Here is a 23,962-nt window from a genome sequence, read left to right as displayed (position 1 = left end):
GTAGCTGAGAAATACAGGCAGGGAGCAGAGCTATGGCTGGAGCTCCAGTAGCTGAGAAATATCGGCAGGAAGCAGAGCAATACTGAAAGCTGCCAAGCAGCCACTAAGAAAGAAACCCAAGACAGGAATACAGACCAGAGACAAGACTAGGAAAAGCAACAGAACCAAAACTAGCTACACACAGAATAACTAGAATAAGCTACACACAAGCTAACAAGAATAAGCTATATACAAGCTAACTAGACACAAGCAAGAAACTCAGACTAGAACTGGACTAGGCTGAAGTGCACAGAGCACTCTAACATACCAGGGACCGTAGACGATGCAAAGGCAAATACAGAAGTTTCTAGGTGATTAATAAAGCCCATCAGCACCTGAGGCGCACTGCAGCAATCTCAAGGCAACTACGGGTGCTGTTCAGGCAGAAACAAGAAAAACAAATCTGGCAGCTTGGAAGATCCAGACTGGACTGGGCTGAAGCCTGGAATGGGTAGGGCCAGCAAGACAGTCTATGGCAGACACCGGCTCTGGCCACCAGAGGGCAAGGGGAGCACAAACCAAGAAGCAGGCAGAAAGCATACTGAAGCATAGAGAGGCTCAGCACACACACATGCAGTATAGTGGAGTAATTAGGGCCATGCTGAAAGCAGCCAGCACACAGAGACAGAGGCAGAGCTAACTCAGGCAACACCCACAAGTGCAGTATAGTGGAGTAATTAGAGCCATGCTGGAAGCAGCCAGCACACAGAGACAGAGCAAACTTAGAAAGAAAAGAGAGAAGCCAGCTTAGAAGCTGACCGCCAGAAGTAAGGTAAGCCTGAGAGGGGTCACGACCACAGACGTGACAGGTATCTTTAAAAGATATCACCAAAACAGGGAAGATAAGGTATCCTGATAGTGAGGTTGCAAAAGAGAATGTAGTAGATTAGGGGGCTCATTTTCAAAGTACTTAGACTTACAAAGTTCCATAGGCTACCGCTCCCCCCCCCCCCAAGGTAGCCGCTACCGCCCCCCCCCCCCCCCCCGGAGTCGCCACCACCCCCCCTTCACCCGGCCCGGGCCCTCTCTTCGTTATTCAACTTACAGCAGCACCGAAACAGCAGCAAGCAGCTCAGCTTCAGCTGCCGTCGGCCTTCCTTCCCTGCCTGTGCCCCGCCCTCGCCGACGTGACGTCACACGAGGGCGAGGCACAGGCAGTGAAGGAAGGCCAACGGGAGCTGCTGCTTGCTGCTGTTTTGGTGCTGCTGTAAGTTGAATAACGAAGAGAGGGCCCGGGCCGGGTGAAGGAGGGGCGGGGGCGACTCCGGGTTGGGGGGGGGCGGTAGCGGCTACCTTGGGGGGGAGGGGACATGGGAGGTCTCAGAAGGAGGGGGGGCCTTGGAGCTGGGAGGGCTGGACTGAAGGGGGCCTTCCAGCTGGCTGGGAAGAAGGCACGGGGGGGGGGGGGGGCAGGGGGCCTTGGAACTGGGGGGGGGGGCAGGGGGGCCCTTACAGTTGTGAAGGAGAGCAGGGGGCCTTGGAACTGGGAAGGGGGGAGGACTGGAGCCTTGGAGCTGGGAGGGAGGGACAGAGGGGGCCTTGGAGCTGGCAGGAAAGGAGGATGGCAGGGGGCCTTGCAGCTGCAACGGGAGGGGGGCCTTGGGAAAAAAAAACATTCCAATATGCGCCCGTTTTAACGGGCTTAACGGCTAGTCAGGAACAAAGAGTTATGTTTTGTGTAGTTCTGGTGTAAATTTTGATAAACCTTTCACAAACAGTGAATAACAAAACAGGAGATAATCATTTTACACTGTTATTAAACGGAATAGCCAAGGGCCATCCTATTTATCAAGAGCACATTTAGTTTTGTTTGTGTGTGTGTGTGTGTGTGGGGGGGGGGGGGGGGGGGGGGAGAAAGCCCAAGAATTTAAAATGCATTTATTGTACCCAAACATTTTTGTTTTCCAAATTACACTGGGAATAGAAAGTGATCACTAAGAATAGGAGATCAATATCAAGTTACATTAAAAAACGGAATATATGTAATAGGATAGAGTATGTAGAACTGCAGCACATCAGAAACCATACATACAGTCAACAGTTACACAGGTTACTATTCACTCTTAGCACTGTATTCTAACTGAAAGGATTGTCAGTAACAATGCAGCATTGTTCCTCAATTGGGGGGGGGGGGGGACTGCAGCAAATAGAGATGTGGAAGGGCATAATCGAACGGAGCGCTCAAGTTTTCCTGAGGACTTCCTCGCAGGACGTCCCGGTGAAGGGGCAGGGAAACCCGTATTATCGAAACAAGATGGGCGTCCATCTTTCGTTTCGATAATACGGTCGGGGACGCCCAAATCTCAACTTTTAGGTCGACCTTGCAGAGCTATTGTTAGTAATATGTAATTTATCCTTAAAATCGAGTGTGGTACAGGAAGATTGAAGGGTGGCCAATGTAACGCCGATTTTTAAAAAAGGTTCCATAGGAGATCCAGGAAATTATAGACCGGTGAGTCTGACAATGGTGCCGGGCAAAATGGTAGAGACTATTATAAAGAACATATTCAAAAGCATGGATTAATGAGACAAAGTCTACATGGATTTAGTGAAGGGAAATCTTGCCTCACCAAACTACTACATTTCTTTGAAGGAGTGAACAAACATACGGATAAATGTGAGCCGGTTGATATTGTGTAACTGGATTTTCAAAAGACATTTGACAAAGTACCTCATGAAAGACTCCAGAGGACATTGGAGAATCATGGGATAGGAGGTAGTGTTCTATTGTGGATTAAAAACTGGTTAAAGGATAGAAAACAGAGAGTAGGGTTAAATGGTCAGTATTCTCAATGGAGAAGGGTAAATAGTGGGGTTCCCCAGGGGTCTGTGCTGGGTCCGTTGCTTTTTAGCATATTTATAAATGATCTTGAGATGGGAGTAACTAGTGAGGTAATTAAATTTGCTGACAACACAAAGTTATTCAAAGTTGTTAAATCGCGGGAGGATTGTGAAAAATTACAAGAGAACCTTATGAGACTGGGAGACTGGGCGTCTAAATGGCAGATGACATTTAATGTGAGCAAGTGCAAAGTGATGCATGTGGGAAAGAGGAACCCGAATTATAACTACGTCATGCAAGGTTCCACGTTAGGAAGTCACGGACCAAGAAAGGGATCTAGGTGTCGTCGTTGATGATATGTTGAAACCTTCTGCTCAGTGTGCTGCTGCAGCTAAGAATGCAAATACAATGTTAGGTATTATAAGGAAAGGAATGGAAAACAAAAATGAGGATGTTATAATGCCTTTGTATCAATCCATGGTGCGACCGCACCTCAAATATTTTGTTCAATTCTGGTCGCTGCATCTCAAAAAAGATATAGTGGAATTAGAAAAGGTGCAGAGAAGGGCGACGAAAATGATAAAGGGGATGGGACGACTTCCCTATGAGGAAAGGCTAAAGCAGCTAGGGCTCTTCAGCTTGGAGAAAAGGTGGCTGAGGGGAAATATGATAGAGGTCTATAAAATAATGAGTGGAGTTGAATGGGTAGATGTGAAGCGTCTGTTTATGCTTTCCAAAAATACTAGGACTAGGGGGCATGCACTGAAGCTACAAAGTAGTAAATTTAAAACGAATCGGAGAAAATGTTTCTTCACTCAACGTGTAATTAAACTCTGGAATTCGCTGCCGGAGAATGTGGCAAAGGCGGTTAAGCTTAGCAGAGTTTTAAAAAGGTTTGGACGGCTTCCTAAAGGAAAAGTCCATAGACCATTATTAAATTGGACTTGGGGAAAATCCACTATTTCTGGGATAAGCAGTATAAAATGTTTTGTACTTTTTTGGGATCTTGCCAGGTATTTGTGACCTGGATTGGCCACTGTTGGAAACAGGATGCTGGGCTTAACGGACCTTTGATCTGTCCCAGTATGGCAATACTTAAGTACTCTATGAGGCATATTTTCAAAGCACTTAGCCTTCCAAAGTTCCATAGGTTTCTATGGAACTTTGGAAGGCTAAGTGCTTTGAAAATATGCCTCTATATGATTTATTGTAATGATTGAATTGATATTTTTGAGAACCTGGGAAGTATACATTTGAAATGCTAGAAGTTTAACTCAGGATCGGATGCACAGTATTTATACAATAAGTCCCAATTTCTACTTGACAGTCACCATTAATTCTTTATTCTTAAAATATCTATTCCACATGATCCTACAACTCTCCGCGGATCACAGCATAACATACATAATATAATTTTAAAAGAAGATAAACACACTCACATGCAATAAAAGAATCTGGACTAAAACAGACCTGTCACTAAAAGAATAAGAATCTTAAACACCCAGCTTTAAACTACCATAAAAGCTTGGGCAAAAAAGAAAGCCTTCAAATGTTTATGGAAGTGAATAAGTGAAATCATATCTCTTAAAGGGCAACAAATTCCACTGCCTCGTACCCTCAATATAAAAGTCAAACAGTACTCAGCCTAATACGATAAAAGGAAGGACTATCAAGGAAAAGATTGTCTAAAGAACGTAAAGCATGAGCAGGCTAATAGAACTTCAAAGAACTAGCCACAGAAACAGGCACATTGTTGCTTAAAGCCTTAAAAATTAGCAACAAGATTTTAAATCTGATTCTCCGCTGGATGGGTAACCAGTGCAACTCTTTAAAGTACTGACATAATATGAGCCAAGCGAGAGGTATCTGTGAGCAAACGAGAAGCAGCATTTTGAGCAATTTGTGAAGGACGGATTTTACCTAGAGGTAACCCAAGATACAGGGGTCCTTTTACAAAGGAGCGCTGAAAAATGGCTTGCGGTAGTGTAGGCGCGGGTTTTGGGCGTGTGCTGATCCATTTTTTAGTGCGCTGTAAAAAAAGGCCTTTTTAACATTTTTGCCGAAAATGGACGTGCGGCAAAATGAAAATTGCCACGTGTCCATTTTGGGTCTGAGACCTTACCGCCAGCCATTGACCTAGTGGTAAAAAGACTCACGCGGTAACCGGGCGGTAATGACCTACACGCACCAAATGCCACTTGGTGCGCATCAGTTATGTGCACACGAAAATAACAAATATTTTTAATATGCACGTATCGGACGCATGCCAGAAATGGAATTACCGCAAGTGCCATGTGGTAGTCGGCTGGTAACTCCATTTTGCATCGTGTTGGCTGTGCATATTCTTGGGTGAACTTTGGGTTCACATCATAACAATTTACAAAGATAACTGCTGCAGCCTGTTGAAAGTTCTGTATGAGTACTCTGTCCACACCAGTCCACAGTGTCTGTTTTTCTCTATTGAAAATAATATTTTCTTCTATTTCAAGAATTTACAGAATGAACTTCAATAGTTTACAGTTTCATCTAAAAGAAATGGCATTTTAACAAACCTTACAAGACCACGATACATAATATATTCACACCATCTGTCGGGATCAGTGCTGTCAATGTCCTAAACAAGCAAAAGAGAGAAAGAGGAAACTTCTTTAAAAACAATAAACATGATCACAAATAAATATATCTAAATATTAGAAACAAACATAATAAGATATCCTAGCACTCTGACAATAACTTTGAAAATCTAGAATATGCCGTAGCTATTGCTCATTTTTATTGGGCCTTCACAAACTAGTAAGAGTAATGTATACCTCCGCTCTAATCTATCTTTGGTTGCTGTTAGGTATGCAGCACCTGATGTTCCAAATCTGGATCTCAATCTGACAAATAATCCATCAGACATACTCTGCCATGAATTGCTCCACTCACTTCCTATTCCCTACAGTATGAGGAGCTTTTTCTTCCACTGATTTCCTAGAATCATTTCTTTTTACATGCTTGTTATGGTATTAACATGATGCGATACCCGCAAGCGAGCCTTCTCCGGAGTAGCCGCCACACTCTGGAATGCACTCCTTGAAAGGCTCCGTTTAACACAAGACGATCTCTATGTGTGTGTAACTAACAAGGAGTGATACGGGCTGCACATACTGAAGTAGGACACGTTTAACCACTCCTAACCTAGCTAAAATAATATTTAATCACCTCTCTGACCTCATGTGCAACTTTCTTTAAACTAGTCCACTTATTTTCTAACTCCTCTTACTCTCTTACCTATCTATATGTTCCATCTTTGCTTATACCCTACCTATTAAAATGTTTTATTACATATTGTGTTGACATTGTAAGTAGTATACTATGTCATACTTTGTATTGGTATTTGAATATTTTTACTGCTGTAATTGTCCATTGCTTATATTTGATTTAGTCTTACTGTACACCTATGGCGTAGCCACAAGTGGGCCTGGGTGGGCTAGGGCCCACCCACTTAGGGCTCAGGCCCACCCAAAAGTAGCACACATTTAGTGGTAGCTGGTGGGATTCCCAATCTCCACCAGCTGAAGACTTCCACCCGAAGGTAACAAAAATGCTACTTTCCATGATAACGGCATCTGCACATGCTCAGTTTTCAGCACATGCCTGCTGCAGACTGCCAAGGTGGAAAGAAGCGTTTTCCCGCCAGCTGAGATATTTTTTTGGGTGGTGGGGGAGGGGAAGAACACTTGGTGCCCACCCACTTCTTGCCTAGGCCCACCCAAAATCTGTTGTCTGGCTACGCCCCTATACCACCTTGAGCGAATTCCTTCAAAAAGGTGGTAAATAAATCGTCATAAATAAAATAAATAAAAGGATTGCCAGTGGACAATACAAGTTAAAAAGAGAAATGAAATGATTTGCTTTCCAATAACTGCAAATTCATGTTTGTGTAGCCCAGACCCATTGTCACTCCGTATAACTGGGGAAACAAAGTCTTTCCAGTCCCAATCACAATCTACCCATTTGCTTGATCGTTCTCCTGCCAAATCTACTGCCTCCATGGGTCTGTGGCAGCAGCAGTAATGGTGGTGGTGGTGGTGGAAAGGAAACCAAATGCAGGTCCATTATCTTGTGAGAGTTGCTGCTGGATGTACTAGTCCCGCCCCTCCGAAACAGACTACATCAGAGGGAGTGGAATCAGCAGAGCTGGCGGCAGTGCACATACGACACCTGGTTTCCATTTGTTTTTGCTGTCACCACTGCAGACCCTAGAAAGCAGCGGGTCTGGCAAGCAAGAGAACAGGAGGGAGTGGGTACAGTGATCATGGATGGAGGGGAGACTGTGCATGCCAGGAGATGCTGGATGATGGGAGGGGGAAGAGAGCGCATGCCAGGAGATGCTGGATGATGGGAGGGGGAAGAGAGCGCATGCCAGGAGATGCTGGATGATGGGAGGGGGAAGAGAGCGCATGCCAAGAGATGCTGGATGATGGGAGGGGGAAGAGAGCGCATGCCAAGAGATGCTGGATGATGGGAGGGGGAAGAGAGCGCATGCCAGGAGATGCTGGATGATGGGAGGGGGAAGAGAGCGCATGCCAAGAGATGCTGGATGATGGGAGGGGGAAGAGAGCGCATGCCAAGAGATGCTGGATGATGGGAGGGGGAAGAGAGTGCATGCCAGGAGATGCTGGATGATGGGAGGGGGAAGAGAGCGCATGCCAGGAGATGCTGGATGATGGGAGGGGGAAGAGAGCACATGCCAGGAGATACTGGATGATATGGGGGAACAGAGCGCATGCCAGGAGATGCTGGATATGGGGAAGAGAGTGCATGCACCAGGAGATGCTGGATGACAGGGTGGGGGAAGAGAGAGAAGGGCAATGTTGGATGGCAGAGGGAGGGAAAGAAGGAAGGAAGAGTTGGTGAAATGTTGAAATTGGAGGGTCTAGGTGAGAGAAAGATGAAAATCTGTAGGTAGTTGAAGTGAAAAAAAAAAGAGAGAGATTAAAAATTAGATAGTAACAGTGAATGAAATCTGAGTGGACAGAAGGGCAGAAAATTATGAATGTAGTGAATGAGATGGAGAAGGCATGAGGAGAGAGAAAAATGACAAATTGACAGGAGACCCTGTAAAGAAAGTTAAGAAGACATGAAACCGGTAACTACAGAATGGAATCTACACGACTAGAAAAATTTAATGGCCAGACAAGAAAGGTAGAAAAAAAGAATCCATGTTAGTTCACTTTAAAGGTTAATAAATAAAAATAAAACAAAAATGAGACTTCCGCGGCACCATTTTGAAGAAGGCACAGTCAGACAGGAGCGATCAGGGATTTCCACCTCTCAATGACCACTGGACCACCAGGGACTAACATGATAGGTCCTCTACCATAGTGGAGAGGCTACTCGGAAGGTGGAGGTAGGGGGATTGATGGGGGGAGGGGGGTGATTGATGTAGGAAATACTGAGAAGAGAGGGGGAGGTGAGGAAAATTAGAAAAGGGCTGTGAAGGCTGCAGTTCGGAAGCATTAGGCCATAGCTTTGAGGCCTAATGCTCTCAAGCTGTTAGAATAATACTGCTTGCAAGGTGGCTCACAAGCAATGTTATTCATTTTCCATGGAAGTCAGCAACCTGTGGGGCTGTTAAACTGCAGGTTGCCGACTCTCATAGTAAATCAAGGTGTGATAAAAGCTGACATTTTAGTACACCATAATTCCCTCCCCCCCCCCCCCCCTAATAATTTAAGTTTTTAAATATCCCAGAAAGAAAAATGCTTAGTATGATCTCCAAATTTTCTTTTTTTTCTCCTTCAGCTGTAATTACCCTGTTTTGATGGGGAAATATGAGGAGAATATTCAGGTGTTCCCTCCATTGCACTCCTCATTCAGCAGTCTGCAGTTCCAGCTACAGATTTGGGGTCTATGCTCATTATCGGAGGCATTACCCTGGCTTGAGACAAAAATTTTCAGCCCCAAAGACTGCAGCCTTCACTGCTTCCCCTCCCCCTCCCCCCAAGACTTCTGTAGAATTGCGGAATGAAGCATGGGATTGATGAGCTCCTGATTTTATTTTTTATTTGGTCACATTTATCTTCACACCGTTACAGTTTTAGCCTAAGACAAGTTACAACACATAAAATACAAATCACAAAACAGTTACAATTTCAAAACAAATATGAATTCTATCAGGTGAATATTGAAAGTGATTTAACTGGGCAGCTTCTGTTTCCAGTCCTGGATACCTGACGAAATGCTCTCAGGTGTTCCTGTTTCCTGTGGTATATACGTCTCCCAGCCTTCAGCACAAGCTCTACCCAGTCCCCACCACCATTTCAGAGCAGTGTTCAGCACAGGGGGTCAGACTGGGAAAAGAGAGAGAGAGAGGTAAGGAGGGCAGACAGTGAGCAATGTGAGAATGCATTGCTACCAAACCAAGATCAGAGGGAAAAGAAGGGGGCGAGAAACTGAAAAGGAGAAAGGGGTGTTGAGACAGCTGGAAAAAGGAATTCAGCCAGTTCCTGACAAGCACAGTGCGTCTCCAGTGAAGGCAACTAAAACTTCCTATGCACAATCCTTAGAAAACAGAGGTGACTAGCACTGTACACCAGCTGTGTAATATCAGGGAATACTTTTTCACAGAAAGGGTAGTGGATGTCTCAAATGCCCTCCCTGGTGGAGGTGCTGGTGATGGAATACAAAAAAGCATGGGATCAACACAAGGGATCCCTATACAGCAAGAAGATGGAATCAAAGCAAAACTTAAAACAACTTAAACAAAAGGAATATGGGGGTAACCTCCACAAAGTGGCACAAACAACCCTAAACAAAAGCATGGAGGGCAGTAACCTGGCTGCAAGGAGTATGACTCTAGCCACTTCACTGAGCAGACTAAATGAACCACTGTATTCTGGTCTTTATCTGATTTATACCAACTAGCGGCAGTGACACTAATATACCAACAGGTGGTGCCAGCATGCCACAGTGAGAGTGACTCAAACACCTTGACACTCTTATTTTTTTTTATTAACACATTCAATATTCCATCAGTATAATACAAGTGACTTAGGAACCAGGAAAACAAAAAATGTACACACAATTATTTGTAATTTTAGTCCACAATATTAAGAGGGCTAAGAGAAAAAAAAACTTTTTTGCTGTTTGCTTGTTGAATAGCTACTAACTTCAAATAAGGCAAAAATATTACTTTTACACATTCCTCCATTTGTTCCATAACTTTGTATCTAAATCATTTGTGTGATTATTTGAGGATTATAGATTTGGCACCCTTGCCCTTCCACTCCCCCCCCCCCCCCAAAGTACTGTGGTACCCAAAATGCCAACTGAAAAGTGAAGAAACAGGAATATAACAATTTCTACGCACGAACTTCAAACACTGGGTCACATCCCATCCCTGCTAATAATGGACCATGAATTTTCAATCTGCCCATATCCAGTTGTGAGAGATACCCCAGTACCTGAACATTGCCATTTTGAATTAACTGTATATAGTCTCTGGATCCGGGAGAGGACGTGATATATCCGAGAAATACAACCTGCTCAGAGCTGCGTTTCAGTAACTCAGACACATACACGGCCTGTAGCTTCCGGTCCAAGTCATCCCTGAGAAAAGTACATTTAAACAATCTTCAAACAGCTGAAGTAAAAACACAAATATATGATAGTACAGTATAAAATCCTCATGTTTTTATCTCAGTTATGAAAATTATCTTCCAGTTATTATTTATAAGCAGCTCTGTGTATAATGCTTCTATTATACATTTAGGGTTTGATTTGCAGAACCTGTTTTCCTGGTCTCTGCCTTTGGGGGACAGGGAGTGAATCAGGCCCAAGAGATGCAGTGTGGCTGCGCTGTTTTGACTAAACTGTGTCACCGAGTGCTGATCAGATTACACTGTGTGAATACGTGGTTGTGTGGGTGTGCGTCCCTTATTTGGCAGCGTGACCCCTAACAGAATACTGCTAAGGATTAGAGACACCATTTTGACCATGAGCTGGGGACAGGGCAAAAGCATCCATGCATCACTGCTGCCCCCCCCCCCCCCCCCAAAAGGGCATCAGGGAACCCACTAGTGGGAGCAGCACATGGTTGGGGATGATACTTTGATGGATGTCACAAAACATCTGAGGATCACTGCTGCGCCCCGCTAGACACCAGGGGAACCCTTGGTGTGACTAACAGATGCTGGGAGGGAGGAGGGGCGAGGAGTACATTAATAGATATTGGGAGGCTGTAGATGGATGGCAGAGTACTTTAATGGATGTTTAGGGAATGTTGGGGGCATTCTGTTCTGCACCTCTTAGTGCTTTGCCGATAGCATGGATGCAGCCATATCATGCAGTAAAGGTCTCCCTGTGCGTTAACTGCATGCTGGACACGCCCCCACAGAAGGCTGCAGTTACAGCACATCAATTTTTGCAACTTAATGCATTGCAACTGCTAAACTTTACCATACTTTAGTAAACAGGTCCCTACGTAAACGTCTCTAGTCTGGAACAAAAACCCAGCCTGGACTATATTTTTGTGAGCAGAGTGAAGTATACATGATCCTATATGGCCAAACTCCTTCCAGCACCTGCTAGTCCCACACCAAAGAACTCATTCCATTTGCTGCAGAAGTGGATAACTGCTGCAATCTCTCAAAGTAGACACCTTTGTATTTTGTCTTAACTTCTATCTGGGGTGTGCCCCACAAGGAGGAGTGAAAAGGGGTTAGGGTGGTTACATGTATTAATATTTTGAAATACTATTAAGTTAAAATAAAACAAAATATTTACTCCTCATTTCCAAAGTGGGTGACAACAAAATCCACAGGTCTGCCTGAGATGTTTACCGTCATGGAGATAGCTGGTGATATCTCACCCTCAGGCGATGGGAGAAGGTGATGTTGTGAATTCATTATTGGGTATCTTGACAGGACCAGAATCCTACATTGAAATAAACAGATTTTGTTTTATTTATTTATTGCATTTTTTTGCGGGCTCAGTGTGGCTTACAATACATTATGAATGATGGAATTACAATTTGTTTTACAATTTTACAGTTCTAACAAAATTCATTCACACTACTACACATTTTTAGCAGAGAAGTTTATCAAATGTGCAATGTTCAAATGGTTGTGGGGGTTTTTTTGTGAGCATTATTTCATGTTTTATTAAATGCAGAAAGTTAGGTTGTCCAGCAGTCTGTTTGTATTAAAATCAGTGTTACACATTGGTTTGGCACCCAAAGATTAAAGATCAGATTGGAAATAATCTGTTTGGATTGTGAAAATCGGACCAGATTCCGCACTCAGAACTTGAGTTCAGCATCACTTCACCGGATATTAAGGTTTAGGTCAGAAAGATGTTATGCTCAGTTTGCAGGTGGAAGAGTAGCCTGGTAGTTAGAGCAGTAGGTTGAGGATCAGAGAAACCAGGGTTCAATTCCTGCTGATGCTCCTTGTGACTTGGTGCAAGTCATTTCACCCTGTATTGCATCAAGTACAAACTTTGTGTTAGATTTTTCAACCTGTGCTAATGTGCATTAATGGAATATAATACAAGCTCCATTTTCTAATTATTTGGGTTAATCACAACATACTTTAAAAGCAAATTAACACACATTAACACAGACTAGAAAATGTAGGCCTTAGATTGAAAGCCCTCTGGGGACAGGAAATTACCTACTGAACTTGAATGCAACTCATCTTGAGCTATCAATGAAAAGGTGTAACAAAGAATAAATAAATAAATAAACAAAGCTGTGCTTTATAATTATGTGTTAATATAACTGGTTCCCCTATTGAGTGCTTATTATAGTAGTTTGGATATTGCACATGCTTATTTTAAAAGCTGCATCTATATAGTGGCTTGAAAGTTACTAAGAATCTGCTCACCAAAGATTGCAAACCAATTATTCATAACTGACAAACAATAAAAACTGCCCATTCATCTTCCCACAGTCTATTTGAGATCTAGGCAGCAGAAAGAAGCAAAATGCATTAATTCCTTGAATTTCCATAAATAAACTGGTTGGTGCAAGAATTAGTTTCCGAAATAATTGCTCGCATGGTTCACGACCTTTAAGCTTAAATTAACAATGTGTTATCCACTATATTACACCCAAAGAAAACTCACCCCCAGGTGTGGTCCCTCGTGCTTGGACCAAAATCTGTATAAAAGCCCAACTTTTCTCCCAACCACATTGTTAAATCATTGTTGCCCAAGTATGGCTTTGAAGCATCGCTCTCCAAAATGGTAATGAAGTCAGCACCTGGTGGAAATAGAAATGTGCAGAAGAAACTAACACAGAACAAATGAAGTAGCTCCTGTCAGCACTGAAGGCTCAATGCACAAAGGCTGCCGTAAAACTTACTGAGGCGCAAACAGTGACCAATGCACAAAGGGGATCGCTTGCAAATGAGAAGCACGGATCCCCCTTTGTGCATCGGTCACTGTTTGCGACTCGAAGCTGTCAAAAGCATTTAACAGCTTGCACAACCTGGTGGTCCAGTGGACTGCCTCTTGACCCCCTTCCCCAACACCTCCCGATCCCCAACACAAAAACTCCCTGGTGGTCTTGTGGATCCCTGACCCCCTCCAAGCTTTAGACTTTTCCAAAATTGAAAAACCTCCAGGGTGGGGTCCATTAGACCCCCCCCCCAACTTTCCCACTTTAAAGTATAGCCTGGTGGTCCAGTGGACACCTCCAGCCCCCGACACAATTCTCTGGTGGTCCAGAGGACCCTGCACCTCCCATGAAATTACCCTGGTGGGCCAAAGGATCTGGCCCCCCCCTGCACCCCAGCAAAGATCTACCCACCCCCTTCCCTCCTCCTCGCACCTTAAAAAGCTGGAGGCAAGAGCAACACCTCCTGCCTTGGGCTCCACCGCTTCCAAAATGGCAGCATCCAGCCTATGCCTGGTTCATTCTGGGATGTACTAGGTGGGGGTAAGCACCATATAAGGAGTTTGGTGCTTAGCCCTACCCAGTGCATCCCAGAATGCACTGGGCAAGGGCTGAGTGTCATCATTTTGGAAGAGGCAGGAGGTGTTGCTCCTGCCCTCCTGCCTCCAAATGTTTAAGGTATGGGCAGGGCAGGGCAGGAGAGGAGGGGAAGCACTAGACCACCAGGGTGATCTTTGCTGGGGGGCAGGAGGGTGCCATTTCCACTGGACTACCAGGGTGATTTTGCTAGGAGGGACCGGCGGGGGAGGTGCAGAGAGGTAGGGAGCACAGGCAGCCTCTATAGCTGCCTGCTTGTGCTTCCCTCATCTCTGACAGCTCCAGAGCAGCCATAAAATTTGCTCATTAAAGCTAGGTGCTCTGGAGCTGTGCATCGCCTGGAATGCTTATTAGAATACTAATGAGCTCATTATAATACATTTGTATGGGGTTCTCGGTGACTGCTAATGGCACACGTTAGAGCCATGAAAAACCTCTTTATGCATTACTCGCTTAATAACATTTGCTTTAGACTGGCTACAACCAGTCTAAAGTAAACTTTCCCAGAATGGTAAGTTTGTGCATCAAGCCGAGTCTGGCTGGCCTTTCCTATATTGCTCTAGTTATCACCCACATGACTGGCGATAGACATGCTGGGGTCCAGGGCAGAAATTGTGGAGGGGGACTCCCAATCCCTTCACTCACCATTACTACCACATATAAAACATTTTTAAATGACTTCTTCATATGCAAAATACAGACAGACCCTCACCAAATATAGAGCAAAGGATCACAAATTAGATATAGAAATAAGACGACAAAAATTGAACTGGGAACCCAAGAAGTTAAACTCGGCATGTACTGCAACACTAGAGAAATATTTGTAAAAACTGAAATGCATTTCCTTTTGTTCTGAACACAATACAAAAGACATCTGTGATGCACATTTCCCAAAGCTAACATATTCCAGTTAAATTAAAAATAAAACACTTTTTACTACCTTTGTTGTCTGGACATTTTATTTTTCCATCATGTTGGTCCCAGTTTCTCTTTTCTGCTTTCCTGTCTTCTGCCAATTCTCTTTCCAGTGGATGCTCTCTATTTGTCTTCTCTCTCCGGTCTCATCCTGTCTTGTTCCACTCCTTCACTACATCTGTGTCTGACACACTGTTCTTTCCCTTTTAGTTCTTTCCTCCAATTTTCTGCCTCCCTGTCCACTCAAATTTCACTTTATTTCTCACCCTTCTAATTACTTTTCACCTACTATCATCTTTCCATCTCCTTCTCATCCCCAGCCCACATCACTCCTTCCTGAGCCTCCTAGTTCCTTTCCTACTCTCCATTACCACATTTCTACCATCTATACCTACAAGCCTCCTCTCATTTATCTCCTCACTACCTTCCTTGGCTTCTCCCACATGGTTCCACCATTCCCAGCATCTCTTCTTCCTCTTCCTCTCCCTACCCCCACCCTTGTAACCCATCTCCTCATCCCTTTCTTCCCATCCCTCAGCATTTTCCTGTCCCATCTCTCTTCAATCTCGCTCCTCCTGTGGTCCAGCAAGTCTCCTTCTCTCCCCCCTCACTATAATCCAGCATCTCTCCCTTTCCTCCTTCTCTGCCCCTGTGGTCCAACATCTCTCCCTTTCTCTTCCCTCCACTCCTAGGTGCACCATCCCTCCCTCCCTCCCTCCCTCTTTCTTTCTTCCTTCCCTCCCTCCCTCCCATTGTCCATCATCTCTTCCTCCCTCCCCTCTGCCCCTAAGTACAGCATCCCTCCCTCCACTCTCCTTCTTCCCCCTGGCCCATGGTTCAGCTTCTCCCCGCTTTCTAAACACATCCCCATCGCAGGTCTACCTTAAAATAAGTCTCTTTATAGGGGTAACTGTACATGGCAGCGATTCAGATATGCTGCTTACGGCCAGTCTCTGAGCTTTCCCTCTGCCACATCCTGCCCACTCTGATGCAACTTGCTGTTTCTAGTACTTAAGTACATAAGCATCACCATACTGGACACAATGAAGGTCCACCAACCCCAGTATCCTGTTTCCAATAGTAGTCAATCCAGGTCATAAGTACCTGGCAAGATCCCAAAAGAGTAAAACAAAGTTTATGCTGCTTATTCCAGAAATAAGCAGTGGATTTTCCCATATCCAACTTAATAATGGTTTATGGACTTTTCTTTTAGGAACTTGTCAAAACATTTTTTAAAACCTTGCTATGTCAACTACTTTTACCACATTCTCTATCAACAAATTTCACAGCTTAGTTGCATATTGAATGAAGATATATTTTCTCTGATTGTTTGAAATGAACTACTACTAAGTAGCTTCATTGCGTGCCCCCTAGTCCTTGCATTTTTGGTAACAGTAATGAGAATTTTGCATGGGCACAATGCAGCAGAGGGAAGCCTCTGGGGTCAGCTGCTGCCATCAGTGTATCTGAATCGCTAATGCTGCCAGTGGCCCCAAAAGGGCAGACACATTTTAAAGTAGACCAGGTGGAGGAAGAGATGCCAAACTATAAAGGCTCCTTGTAGCTGTGGGGCCTGGGGCATCTGCCCTGTTTGCACCACCCTAGCGCAGGTCATGGTCACCCATATACGCTTGATTGCCTACCCTACTCTTAAGTTCTGGTCAATGCCCTTCCTTTCCCTTGCCATCACTCATCATTTTATCTCCCAGCTGTTAGTCACACAAGTTTTACCACCTGCTAAAGATCACTCTTTATTTTGAATGTCTTAAGCTAAGAAGTATATCCATGTCAGACTACAATACAGGTTTGGAGAAGTGGTAAGTCACCTCTCTCCCTCTCAGTTACATCTGAAAGTATACCAAAGTCTTTCTTCCAAGAGGCTAGTCAACATACCTCTTCCTTTTGGGAATCAGACAGCTTTATTTACAAAAAAAAAATGATTGACCACAATTCCACTGCTGAACTAAACAATTTGATCTTCTCTCCTCCTCCATTTGTTTTACCCTATCTTAAAACAGACTTCATTGTCAATAGTTTGAGAACTATTTTTCCTGTAATACTGAGCGTAGTCTGTAGAAGTACTGTACCAGAGCTTCCAGGTTACTCAGTTCCAGGAGCAAGATCTTAGGGCAGTCCAGAATTTCTGCCATCCTCATCCTGGTGCATTATGAAAATTGCAGCACATAATTCAGAGAACAGAATCAGGGACTACACATACCACATTGCTTTGGGATACAAGTTTAAAACCAGGACTGGCCAAAAAGTCTCCCTCTTGGAACTGGGTAATTTGGAAGCTCTACTGTACCACTACCTTGGTGAGCCTCAGGCATACCACACAGTTGATCAGTTCCAGATCCGCAGGGGAGGAAAGGTGGTCACTGGTATTGCTGGTGGATGAGTGATGCTAGGAGTTCAGTTGTTGGGGTTTTTGACTGGGTAGAAAAAGATTTAAAGTGGAAGAAAAGCAGGATGCGTAGAGGTAGGAAAAATGATCAGGCCTAATGGTTAGTACAGCAGGTTGTGGACCTGGGGAGCCAGGTTCAATTCCCACTGCTGCCTAGCGGTTGGCAGTGGGTAAGATCCTGGGAACCAGGTTCAATTCCCTCTGCAGCTCCATGTGACCCTGGGCAAGTCAGTCCTCCAGGTACAAGATTGTGAGCCCATCAGGGACAACGCAAGTACTAGTATAGTCATATGTAAACCGCCTCAATTTGTGCTTCAAAAGAGGCAGTATATCAAATTGATTAAACTTTAAAAAAAACACGTTAAAAGAACAGAGGAAAATACAAGAAGCTAAAACAAAATTTGGAAAAAAAACATTAAAAAAAGCTTTAAATTAACATACCGGTCTGATTAAGCAAATCAGCTGCTTGTTCAAGACTAGGCCATCCTTCGTTATCATAAGCAAACCTGAACGACCAGATCATGGCAGAAAATTCTCTCTTCACTGGTTGCTAAGAGATTTTAAAAAATGGGGCTTAGACACACAGGTACATAATCTGAGAGAAACTAAATTTGCTTGCATTTCAAGCACAATTTTCAAAGACATCTAGCCACATGAATTATGATTTACGTAGCTAAATTGCCCTATTTGAAAACTGTAACATACCCCCCTCCCCCCATCCTCAATGTGGCCAAATGTTTGCATATTGTTTCCCCAACATGAATAGTGTTGGCCCTAACATGGTCTGGGCAAGGGATGGGACAATATTCACAGGGATTTTACTCTGAAACTCTGCAAAGAGTTTCTCTTTGAAAACCAGCTTGCATGATAATGAGTATATTCCTCTAAGGTCTCAAAAAATGTAATAAATAAGGCAATTTTGAACTGTTGCCATAAAAGTCAACTAAAGGAGAGAATATGCTCATGTTGTTGAACACAAAGGCCCTGATTCAAGGTCAAGGTCAGTTTCCACAAATATAGAATGAGAGAAAAGCCTTGAACAGCAATATTCAAAGACATTTCCAGCATCTTTCTTTCAATATTGCCCTCATTACTGTGTGTAAAATTATATGTTGTTCCTTTCAAAATTCTTTATCCCCTCTCCATGTTATTATATACCCCATCCCTCTCTACCTCTTCAGGTTTCTCTCCTCCCTAGATCTCCTGGATTCTTCATCAGTCTCCTTCTCAGTTCCTCCTTTATTCCTTAAGCCCAGCATGCTTTTCTCTTCTCTTTCCTCCCTTATCTCCCTCAGATTCCTCTCTTTTCCTCTTACCCTCCTGATTCTCCCCGAGACCTTCCAATGGCTACCACCAATATTCAGTTTGCCAGAGGGATGCCTTGATTTCATCCCTCCCTACAATGTCACTGTGGCCTGACCTGTAAAGGTGGAAGGAAAAGACACTGCAAACTATGTGCAGCAGGGTAGGAGTACTGATTATTCCTCCAGTGAAAGTAGCCAGCAAGATGAAATTTTAAGTTTGGTATTTATTGAGATTTATTTAAGAATTATTTTGTTTGTTTTGGATGAATTATATTTAACTTCAAGGTACTTTTATTTGCAATTTGTATTTATACTGTAAGCTGCTTAGGGCAGTCCAGTGGAACTGGAAAGGCAGAATATAACTATAAAAGATAGGAGGACAGGAAAGGTAACCTCTTTCCCTCACCCCCTGCAGTCACAACCGTGAGGGTAGATTTCAGCCTCTGCTGGGGTATAGTGTACTGTTGGTCTTATCACCATGGTGGCTGTTCCCTCCCCATGAATTCTTCATCTAGACAGGAAGTGTGTGATGAAAGACAGGCAGATACTGCACACTGTCACCACGCTGCTGCCTTTTTTGGCAGTACCACTTGACTGGGCAGGGGGAGGTGGGAGGGGTATTCAGGAAGGAGAAGGAGGAACAGGAGATCTAAGGAGGAGAGAAACTGAAGAGGTTAGAAGCAGAGAGAGATGGGGGTATAATTGGAGGCAAAGAGGGGCATAATCGAACGGGGCGCCCAAGTTTTCCTGAAGGCATCCTTGCAGGACGTCCTCGGGAAGGGGCGGGGAAACCCATATTATCAAAACAAGATGGGCGTCCATCTTTCGTTTCGATAATACAGTCAGGGACACCCAAATCTTAACATTTAGGTCGACCTTAGAGATGGTAGTCCCCGGTTTTCAGCGATAATGGAAACCGAGGACGCCCATCTCAGAAACGACCAAATGCAAGCCATTTGGTCGTGGGAGGAGCCAGCATTCGTAGTGCACTGGTCCCCCTCATATGCCAGGACACCAACTGGGCACCCTAGGGGGCACTGCAGGGGACTTCAGAAATTGCTCCCAGGTGCATAGTTCCTTTACATTGGGTGCTGAGCCCCCCAAAACCCACTCCCCACAACTATACAACACTAGCATAGCCCTAAGGGGTGAAGAGGGGCACCTACATGTGGGTACAGTGGGTTTGTGGTGGGTTTTGAAGGGCTCACATTTACCACCACAAGTGGTAGGGAGGGGATGAGCCTGGGTCTGCCTACCTGAAGTGCACTGCACCCACTAAAACTGCTCCAGGGACCTGCATACTGCTGTCAGGGAGCTGGGTATGACATTTGAGGCTGGCAAAAAATATTTTTAAAGTTTTGTTTTTAGGGTGGGAGGGGGTTAATGACCACTGGGGGAGTAAGTGGTCATCTGGTCAGTTCGGGCACCTTGAGGCTTGGTCGCAAGAAAAAAGTAAAGTCGGCCAAGTGCTTGTAAGGGATGCCCTTCTGTTTTCCATTATCAGCCGAGGACGCCCATGTGTTAAGCAAGCCCCAGTCCCGCCTTCGCTATGCTTCCGACACGCACCTGTGAACTTTGGTCGTCCCCACGACGGAAAGCAGTTGAGGATGCCCAAAATCTGGCCCTCTGTGATGCACTTCCTGTTTAGGGCCGGATGAACGCGGCAGGGGGAGGAGCGAAGCTGCGTGTGCATGGCAGCGAAGCGCGACCGGCGAAGGAGGATTCCACTTGCAGGGGACCGATCCAGCGGAGCTTGGGGAGAAGACAGGGCAGGAAGGAAGCGCTGCCTCCGTGGGACAAAAGGGATAGAGATAGCGCGAAGGATGCGGATGGGCGGACCTGGAGGAAAAATGGCTGAGCTGCTGGGACATGGGAGGGAGAGGAAGAAGGGACTGGAAGGAAGGGAGAGAGCTGCTGGGACATGGGAGGGAGAGGAAGAAGGGACTGGAAGGAAGGGAGAGAGCTGCTGGGACATGGGAGGGAGAGGAAGAAGGGACTGGAGGGAAGGGAGAGAGCTGCTGGGACATGGGAGGGAGAGGAAGAAGGGACTGGAGGGAAGGGAGAGAGCTGCTGGGACATGGGAGGGAGAGGAAGAAGGGACTGGAGGGAAGAGAGAGAGCCACTGGGACATGGGAGGGAGAGGAAGAAGGGACTGGAGGGAAGAGAGAGAGCAGCTGGGACATGGGAGGGAGAGGAAGAAGGGACTGGAGGGAAGGGAGAGAGCCGCTGGACATGGGAGGATAGAGAGAGAAAGAGGGGAGATGGATGGAAGGATGTGGAGAGAGAGAGAGAGAGAGGGAGGGGAGACTGAACAGAAAAGGGTAGAGAGATAGAGACACTAGATGGAAGGATCAGGAGAGGGGGTAGATGGGTGGAAGGATGAGGAGAGAAAGAGGGAAGACACTGGATGGAAGGGTAGGGAGAAAAAGGAGACGCTGGATGCAAAAGAAAGAGGGGAGACATTGGAAGGATGGGGAAAGAAAGAGGGGAGCTGCTGGATGGAAAGAGGGAGAGGACAGAGTAGGGAAAGACTGGAGAATAAGAGGAAGGGGCATGTGGAGAACAAGGGTGAGGAAAAGATGAAAAGCCATAGGTGGTGAATGGACAGGAAACCCTGGCAAGAGAAAAACGAAGGAAAGCAGAATCTAGAGACTGGGAGCAACACAATGAGAAAAAGTAAATGGCCATACAACAAAGGTAAAGAAAATAATTTTATTTTAATTTAGGATAAAGTAATATGGTACCTGTGTTAATAAAGTTTCAGAGACCAATACTTCCTTCCTTAGGTCAGGAGCAGGGTTGCCAGATGGGCGGTTTTCCCACCCAATTGGGCGGTTTTCCGCAACCCGCCGCAGGAAACTTTTGCCCGCGGCGGGTTGCGGTTTTTTGGGCTTTTTTTTTTTTCGCGTGGGTTTTGGGCGGTTTTTTTTGGCCGGCGGGGGGTGGGGCTAACGGCGACAGAGGCGGGGTTTGGTGACGTATTGGGCGGGGCGAGGTGACGTACTGGGCGAGGTGTACTGGGCGGGGCGATGATGGCGGGGGCGGGGCTGATGACGGCGGGGGTGGGGCTGATGACGGCGGGGGCGGGGTGAGTGCGATTTTTGGGCGGGTTTTGGGCTGTTTTGGGTGGGAATTTTTTTTTTTATATGGCAACACTGGTCAGGAGAGGATACCATAACAGCGTTATGTTGACCTGAGGCAGGAGGTTTTGGCCTCTGAAAGCTCATTGAAAAGGGTGTTAGGCTTTTAAATAAATTTTCTGAAACCTGATGCACTGAAAAGCAGCACTTTACCCCTATGTGACAAATGCATCTGATTAGTGTGACTAAATTTTGCTGGGGAAGGGGGATAGAGAGAAAATTTTGTGCCCACCCACTTTAGGATCAGGCCCATCCAAAATTGGCAGTCTGGCTACGCCACTGGCCCATACCAACCCAGTTTAAGTAATTAAAAAAATGAAGCCTTCTTTCCCCAAAGTAAATCTAGTATAGTAACTGGCACCACAGTCACTTTTTAGAGCAACTGTTCCCAAATCAGTGTCTTTGCGTGAACTGTGTTTGTTTGAGGGGGGGGGGGGGGGGGGAGGGTTGGCTGTCTTCTTTTCTAACCATTTCTGGAAGCCATTAGTTACATCATCACAGCAGGTTTACTATTACGTTTTGCATTGCCCAGCATCTACCTTTTAGCCAGGCCTGAAAAATACTCAGGCGATCCCAAGGTCACTGATGCTGGACCAGGCTGAATCCAGCTTTTAAATGCTGGCATATAAAGCTCTGCACAGTGTTATCTGCACAGGTTCACTGTTTTATTTAACAGACTGTACTCACCTCTTTATCCAATTTCTTCTGATAGGCTTTGTAGCGCAGTCCTAACCCCAGCAAACCCACACCAACAAACAGACACAACACTGAAAAAGAGAAGAGAGCAGTTACAACACAGGAAGGTAAAAAAAAATCCCTGGCTGATATAATCTTTCCACAATTGGCATCTCAAGGAAACAATGCAAAGGCCCAGGAACATAGGACGCAAGGTCCCTTGGGCATGTTGCACAAAGCAAGCAAATGGATAACAACCCAGTATAAACAGGTATCAGTAGAGGACATACACTACACAACCATATTTCCAAAAACATTCATATATAGTTTTACATATTTTTAGGAACAAAAAAAAAGATCTTTTCCCATGGCCTCCTGGGGTGATGCACGAGCTACTTATGCTATATTGAAGGATTATGCCAGCTCAACCAGCATTCACAGTGCTGTGGTACACTCAGAGCCATAGTGATGGGACCAGCTATGCTGGAAATGCCATTAGGAACCTTTCAAGCATTTGGTTATTCTCAGGATGTTTTTTAAAAGTTTCATAATATCGCCGCACCAAGCCCTTATGAATCGCTGGTAAGAGCCAGCTATCATCAAAAGGGGTTTCAGTGAAGTCTGCAGAACATGTCCAAAACAAAGAATGAACACAGTGCTGTAATTGGAGATATGAATACTAATCAGTGGGGCCCAGAGCATTTATTCCGCTTTAGGGCACCATAGGACAACAATGTGGGCTCATCATCTTCATCAACATACTTCAATAACATCAAGCCTCGCAGTATCCAGTGGGGGATATTAGTGGACATCAAACCTGGAGGAAAATCAGCACTGCCCCCTATAGGTAAATAGTGGGAACAATGGGAATGCAAACCAAACTTCATGCAAAATAGAGTCCAAGCCCATCATACTGGTTCTTAACAAAGGGGGCCAATTTAACAGGTTTAGCATGCAAAATATATGCCAAACTCAAAGGGATGACCAATTCAGTTTCATAGGCCACACTGCAAAACTCAGAAGTGTGGAACACCCAATCCCGAGAATAACGCAAGTGACAGACAAGGTTATAAGCTCAGAGATCCAGTAATCCACGACCACTATCCCTCTGCAGCAACCACAGCAAATGAAGTGGATGGAGAGAGGCCTGATGCTTCCTCGTACCCCAGACAAGAGAAAATTATTTTATTCCAAGCTACAAAATCTTTTGGCTTAGTAATAATAGGCAAACGTTAAAGCGGGTATAGCCATTTGGGTAATATAACTTCAGGCCTCTTTTTTTTTTTACCCCTCTTAGTATTCTAACATTATCTACCCCCCTCTTACCCTATTACATATGTTCAAACAGCATCCTGGAATTCATTCAACATTCCTTCTTCTGAATCATTTGTCAAAATACTATCACATCTTAACCCTAGCTTCTTTTGGATCCATTTCAATCAAACTGGCTGAAAATCCCTTCTTTGGGACTGCTACCATTTCTTTATACCATGGTTGTGAATAGTCTCATCTCTGCCACTGTTCCTTTGCCCCTAAAGAAAGCGTTAAACTACTTCTGAAGAAACCCAATCAAGATCCTTTGCAACCTAGTAACTATCGCCCTGTTTTTGTCAAAGATGCTAGAATCAGTAGTACATTTGCAACATCAATCTCATATTGAGGATATAAATGCCTTACATCTGTGTCAATCAAGCTTCAGGACAGGGTACAGTACAGAAACAG

The 23,962-nt window shown here is 44.8% G+C and overlaps 1 protein-coding gene across 2 annotated transcripts in view; it reads right to left on the bottom strand.

Annotated features, from left to right (window-relative positions):
• Positions 1–23,962, bottom strand: part of CWH43 (cell wall biogenesis 43 C-terminal homolog) — a 156,243-nt gene that overhangs the window by 28,392 nt on the left and 103,889 nt on the right. For both annotated transcript variants that reach the window (XM_030191366.1, XM_030191367.1), the window contains exons 9-14: positions 22,253–22,332; positions 17,563–17,671; positions 12,935–13,070; positions 11,594–11,743; positions 10,273–10,417; positions 5,374–5,435 (exon numbers count right to left, since the gene is read on the bottom strand). In XM_030191366.1, the coding sequence (XP_030047226.1) occupies positions 5,374–5,435; positions 10,273–10,417; positions 11,594–11,743; positions 12,935–13,070; positions 17,563–17,671; positions 22,253–22,332 (682 nt within the window). The remainder of the gene's footprint in view (positions 1–5,373; positions 5,436–10,272; positions 10,418–11,593; positions 11,744–12,934; positions 13,071–17,562; positions 17,672–22,252; positions 22,333–23,962) is intronic.

Source organism: Microcaecilia unicolor, chromosome 2 (assembly GCF_901765095.1).
Source record: "Microcaecilia unicolor chromosome 2, aMicUni1.1, whole genome shotgun sequence".
Taxonomy (NCBI): domain Eukaryota; kingdom Metazoa; phylum Chordata; class Amphibia; order Gymnophiona; family Siphonopidae; genus Microcaecilia; species Microcaecilia unicolor.
The sequence above is the reverse complement of the archived record's forward strand: the minus strand, read 5'-3'. Positions and strand labels throughout refer to the sequence as shown.